The sequence below is a fragment of the Strix aluco genome, chromosome 3 (assembly GCF_031877795.1).
Source record: "Strix aluco isolate bStrAlu1 chromosome 3, bStrAlu1.hap1, whole genome shotgun sequence".
Classification (NCBI taxonomy): Eukaryota; Metazoa; Chordata; class Aves; order Strigiformes; family Strigidae; genus Strix; species Strix aluco.
This window is the reverse complement of record NC_133933.1, coordinates 34837247-34843450: the sequence shown is the minus strand read 5'-3', so window position 1 is coordinate 34843450 and position 6204 is coordinate 34837247. Positions and strand designations below refer to the sequence as shown.

The 6204-nt window shown below is 39.3% G+C and overlaps 1 protein-coding gene across 1 annotated transcript; it reads left to right on the top strand.

The window, feature by feature from the left end:
• The first annotated feature begins 1604 nt into the window (after positions 1 to 1604).
• On the top strand, positions 1605 to 5157 carry TMEM247 (transmembrane protein 247). Its single transcript, XM_074820528.1, has 4 exons — positions 1605 to 1636; positions 2247 to 2463; positions 3981 to 4170; positions 5087 to 5157. Exons 1-4 carry the CDS (start codon positions 1605 to 1607, stop codon positions 5155 to 5157), a joined length of 510 nt encoding a protein of 169 aa, XP_074676629.1.
• The last annotated feature ends 1047 nt before the right edge of the window (positions 5158 to 6204 follow it).

Below are 6204 nucleotides of genomic sequence, written 5' to 3'. Positions count from 1 at the left end.
GGGGACATCCTTCACTGTATCACGAAGTCACTGTGAGCTTGTGACCAGTCCCTGCAAGGGATTCCAGTTTATAGATGGGAAACTGAAATGCTGGCATATCTACAGTAGGGAATAGAGGACAGTGCAGAGATTCCTGGGCTAATTACATCCATGAGATTCAGTGCAACACCTTGAAAAGAAACTATCGAGGAACATGGAAATGGGATAGCTATTATCATGGTGCTTTATCTCATCCAATAAACCTGCCTCCCAGAAAGAGCTAATTGGCTTAGGCACAGGGACATTCTGGGAGTCCACAAATTCTGGCAGAAAGCTTCATTGTAACATATAGATGTATCTGCAAGGGAGAAAACAGTGACCAAGTAGGATGGTCTGTGACAGAGGAGGAGGAAAGCTCAGTCCCCCTTGAAGAGCCTGGATACTGCCCTGGCAGTTGAACAAGGAATGTGTCAGAACGTGACCTTGCCAACAAAAAGCATCAGTTTGTTGTGGCAACAGGGCAGTTATGAAGTCAGCCAAGGGCAGAATCTCTGCGGTCATTGTGTCCTGGCCTTTGAACTGGGACAGCTGCTTTCACATTTTCCATACAGAAATCCTGTGAAGAGGACACTGTTGCCTTACGTTTAGCCTGTTACCCACCCTGTCTTTGGACATCAGTTACCCGTGGTAATCATCTTGCTTTACTTTCTTCCTCTTCTGCTCCTCTTCCTCAAACTCAGTAACAAACAAATTAATCATCTTGCTTGCCTAAGTCTTTTATCAGATGTGAAATCCATGCCTTATATCACTTTTATAAAATGCAGCAACAACTATGAGCCTGGAAACAAGAGGTTGAACTCTTAGTTCACATGCTGAAATGTCTACTTAGCTCTAGTCAGTTAAAAGGATAGTGTTGACTTCTAGCTGATGACTAGATGTACCCTACAAGTTGTGATCTGACTATACTGGAGGCTGTAAGAAACTCCCCAGTCTAAGGTAGATTATCAGTCAAGTATTATTTCCATGAAAGAAAAGCCATCCTTCTTGGAGCTGCAGAAGAGTTTTGATTATGTTACATTTTAAAGAAGTGTGACATACTACTTTTTACTTGCTGGGGGCCCCTAGCCAGCTCCACAGGTTACTGTAAAAGGAATTGCTGACAAATTCTCATATTAAAAAGATTACAAGTGAGATTTTCAGAAGATCTACTTACAGACTTATATCCAGTGATTTTTATTTTCTTTTTAATTCATATCTAGGCAAGAAACGGGATGGAACATAAATGAGAGTTAAGTCCCTAGCCACTTCTGTATACGTTCCAGTATGCCCTATGTGTATGTGCCTACATTATTCTCAGAGTCACTCCTTTTCTTACATATGGGTCACCTGCTTCATTGTCAGCCCATAAATACACCCATTCTGTTCCCAAACATCCCTGGAGATGCTTAAACATCAGTGGAGGGCTCCCATGTTGAGACAGGAACTCTGCTAAAGACCAGGAAATACAAGGAGATTCGGAAGAAATCAGTGATCTAGAGGGATCAGAATATTCATTCCAAACACTATGAAAGGGCTTGAGGAAAATCAGAAAGTTATTCAACCTACTTTACAGGACGCCCAGAATAATGATTAAAAAAAGCAGCAGCATGAAAAGATGGTAAGTGGAAAATACAGTTCTTCCAGATGTAAAACTACAATGCATCATGGACGATCAGCCAGGAAATTGAGTCTGTAAAGGAAAGTGAGGATTGTGAGACATTTGAGTTACTTCTCAGAGGTAAAGAACCTCAGTGGCTCCCATTTTCATGGGTTAACATAAAATTCACAAGATGTCAAATCCTTCCATTTAGTCAAAAGAGCCATAGTGTTTGGTTTAGGTCAACTACACCCTAATAAAACATTTAAAAAAATTTATTTACATTTTCAAATCAGAAAATTTTTATATGGTGGATATTTCATATTTCATCAGACAACATTCAGTGGAAGATTGTTTTCCAACTCTAAGAAGAAACATTTAAAGGGAAGTAATGGATATTGGAGAACTAGTGTGTTGTTATACAAATGTGTGAATAATCACTTGAACAAATATTCAGGTTGACTTAGATGAACATATTCTATTTCCATCTATCAGCTTAAATACAAATTTATAATCCTTCTCTCCAATTTATAGCAGGGAGCCATCAGAGACATGACAACATCATCTTTCATCTCAGAGAGAAAAACAGAGGGCATGGATGCTGTGTCATATGGCATATTTGGATATGAAGGGAGGAACCAGCACTTTGCAGTTCAGAAATATCCACCGATTCAGAGGAGCTGGAACAGCTCTGTGGCAAGCAGGTCACAGCAACTGATACTGAGCTTGAGAGGGTGAGGTGGGATTTTGTGCTGGCTAGGCTGAAATATGAACATGAGGATAATGAAAAGCAAAGGCTTCATGAAGAGAGAATGGAGCAGATTCATCAACAGGCAGTAAAAAGATCAGTAAGTAGGGAAAGGAAAAGGGTTGAACATAACAGAGACTGAAACATTTGCATTCTATGTTAAGCAATATGTAAGGTTTTATTCTTTTGCATGTTGAGTAGTAGTGTGACTCCTTTTAAAGTTAGACTTGACTAGGTGATCTTTACAGCTTGTACACATACTTAAGGAGAATGGAATATGAATTATGGTAAAATTCATTGCTGTAAAATATATTAAAGAACAGTTAACTCACAAATTAACTTTATGATGTAAGGATCCAAGAACATTCCCCCCCCAAAACATCAGAGGAATTGCTCTGAACGCCACTTCGATCAGTTTCCCGCTTCTACAGTGGGATCAATTACCTGGGTTACACTTAGATGACTCAGATAAGTGCATGAATAAATGAGTGGATGAAAGAATCTACCAAAGTAATGCAAATTTTAGAGACAGTCAGATTTTGCAAGGCTGTTCTTTTACAGAAGTTGATGAAGTTATCATACATTCAGGCATAAGGGTCTGTTGTTGTCTGCTGTAGTCCAGCTCAGAAGAGACCATTCTATTTGGCAGAGTTTAGCAAATGGAACAGCTGCAATTCTTGGTTGTCTGGGCTCTTCCTGATCACATTGGCTGTCTGTGGGCCTGACTCTCCTCCAATTTAATGCAATTTGCCATTGGACAGAGAGAGTAAGCAGAGTATCTGAATCTAAATCATCAGTGTTTCAGAGGTACTTGCATGTTTATCTTCTCTTGCATGTTCTGTGCTCTAAATCAGGACAGGATAGAGGGATGTGTTTTACACAGTATTTGTAGCATTTGTGTTGTGGTTGTACATAAGAGCTCAGACCATGCACAAGAATGGCACTCAGCTAAGTACAATATAATCCCTGAAGTTTTCTATATGAATGTATTTAAATTTTTTTTCCATATAGCTAATCCATAGGCCTGGATAGGATCTCACAATTATGTGAAGTAAATGCAGTTCCAATGAAATCAATGAAGTTATATCAGAGAAAAAAAAGATGAGGATCAGGTCCAATATATATTTGGCTAAATGACTGACATGCATCTGGATTAACAAATTAACTGCTGAATTTTTTATTAAACTAAGACCTGAAAATTTGCCCATGAACATGTGTAAAGGTGTGAAAATGACCATGCAGTGAAAAAACATAGGCAACAGTCTGTGCCACAGAGGTAGATGGATACACAAGAGCCTTACCATGGGCATGCATTTACCTCACATGAACTGCTTTGTGTACCTGCACGCTTGTTCCTTCAGTAAATATGAGGTCACTTACCTTCATTTCAGAGAGAGAAAACCTAGCTCATATTATGGGTATGGGTGGGAATGTGACACCTAGCACTTAACACAATGTACCTGATTTGCTCTCAGTTCACATGCTGGCTTATCTCACAGCAACTTTTAACGAACTAAGTGTGCCAGAGAACCAGGTGTGCTCAGAGAAGCACATGGACTGGTCACGAGTGGAACATAGTCGTGTGACATAATGCGTAATTTTTTTCTTTTTCCACAGTTTAGTCAAGGACTCCAAGACGTACTCCAGCCCCTGAACCAGTATGCCTTGTTCCTGTACTGCTTCATCGTTATTCATGTTATTTATACAGTAAAGGATCTGGCCATCTACTTTTTCCAAACCCATTACCTGTTCTGTTTTGCTGTTGTGCTCTCTTACGTTCTCAAAAAGATTTTCCAGTATTGCAAAAGTAAGAAAAAATGTTCTTAAAAAAGGCAGCATATTGTACTCTTTTTGCCCCTGTTTTTGCTGCTTTTCTATCTTTTCCTCATTACACTGATCATACATGCAGGATTTCAGCTATTGCTATATACAGTAGCCTAATTATGGAAAACTAACTGATTTCCTCCAGAAAATTGTGACTGAATGACATCATTTGACTTCATGCTGTCTCGCCAACATGTTTGGCATCACTCAGGGGCATTCATCTATACAAATAAAGTTATATGCAATAAAAAATAATTTTGGAATATATGCTTTCTATTTTATCTCACCTCCTTGGATTAACACATGACTTGGGCTTACCTATAATAAATTATCACAGAGAGGTTTCAGGGGTGGATTCATTAGCATGGAGGGATGTGCCCAGGAGAACTTAGTATTCTGTTCTGTGTTCACTACCATGCACTGGGCAGACATCTTGCTTTGCATTAGGGCTGTCTCTACCTCTGGGACAGAAGCATTCCCCTCTGTGCTGTGCCATCCTCCATAGCTATGCAGTTTCTATCAGCAATAGACCAGCAAGCACTGGCGAGTGCATATGTTCTTTATAGTTAAGGTATCATGATTTCTGAAGTATCCACACTGATAAGGCAAGGTATCAAATGTAGCCCCAATAAAAAGGCATTTTGTCTAGCGAGAATGTGACTAGACCCTTTTAATACTATTTCACTCATGCAATAGAGGATATTTCCAACAGAGAAAAGGTGAAGAGTCATCTACCATATGCGATGTCCAGTTAGAGCAAGTACAATCTTATCAACCTTCCAGTGTTGTTAGAATCAGAGCATAATTCACCCATATATCACCATGCACATGCCTTATTCTGTTTTATTTACATAAGTCTTGTCTCAGTTTGAATTCTCTTTGCATTGTGTTCTTAACAGGAAAACAACCTAAAGAGTATTTGATAATCAGGCTGGACATGCAAAAAACCGTTCAGGTCAGGGTGAAATGAGTGTAGTCTAACCCTACTCAGGTCTGTATCCACGGTAAGTTTGACCTCAGTCAAGATGGTATTCTTTGGGCATGCCAGTGGCAATGTGATTACAAAACCAATGCTATGTACAAGGCTGGCTGAATCAAGGCAGTAGAGAAAAGAGTATCTCAGATCCAGGTGTAGTGACTGGGTAGTTGCCCAACAATGCAGAATGAGTGCAGAGTGCAGGTGCATTTCCACAGCCTCTGCGTTTCTGAAGCAGTGGAAGGTTACAGGGCAGGTCCACTTTACATATAAGGAAAAATCTGCAGAAGATTGAAATAAATGATGACACTATCTTCCTGAAAGGAAATTTAACCAGGCAAAGTGAGGTCATTTGCTATAGGTATGATCTATGTAAACAGATTTAGAGAACTAGACCAATCAAAAATAAGTACGTGCATAAAAGCTTTATCCTAGCTGCAGTTCCTCTTTTTCCAGCAAAAGTGACCATTAGCTCTCACTGAAATCCCAGGCCCCCTCATTGCTTTAGGATTTCTGTGGAATACAGTGATTTGACTTTTTTTATGACTGAAGAGTAAGACCTGTAAATAAGATGCTTTCAAATCTGTGTTTTTCTTTCACTGAAATCATAAGAATGTCACCCAAACAACTGAGAGAAGCCTGTCCTTTGTTTTCTGCTGAATCTGAAAGCAATTCCTGTAGATAACCTGTATAAAAATACAGTTTGCAATAGCACAAGCAACTTCAAATACTTCATCATTGGTAGCTCTTGGGTTTTAATCAACAGAAGAGATTCTATCAATCTGCATTTAATATTGTTAATTCAAACGACAGCTAGAATTAGTCACAGATGTGAGACCACTGGAAGTTCCAGAATACAGGGTCTGCATAGAAGCTTTATTTTTAATACTCATTCAGTGCTAACTTTTGGTGAGGGGCAGAAGGAGTTGGTAGTCTTTTGCATTTTATTTACTGCCTGCAGGAGGTAATAGTAAATAGTCTTAAGACAGCTGCCTCACCATACACACATAATTCAAACACATACATATCCCCAAATCATAA

Coding starts and splice junctions, on each gene's coding strand:
- TMEM247 (XM_074820528.1), top strand. CDS start 1,605: ATGATTAAAAAAAGCAGCAGCATGAAAAGATG. Junction 1,637..2,246: donor AGCAGCAGCATGAAAAGATG/GTAAGTGGAAAA, acceptor TTGGATATGAAG/GGAGGAACCAGCACTTTGCA. Junction 4,171..5,086: donor GATTTTCCAGTATTGCAAAA/GTAAGAAAAAAT, acceptor TGTTCTTAACAG/GAAAACAACCTAAAGAGTAT.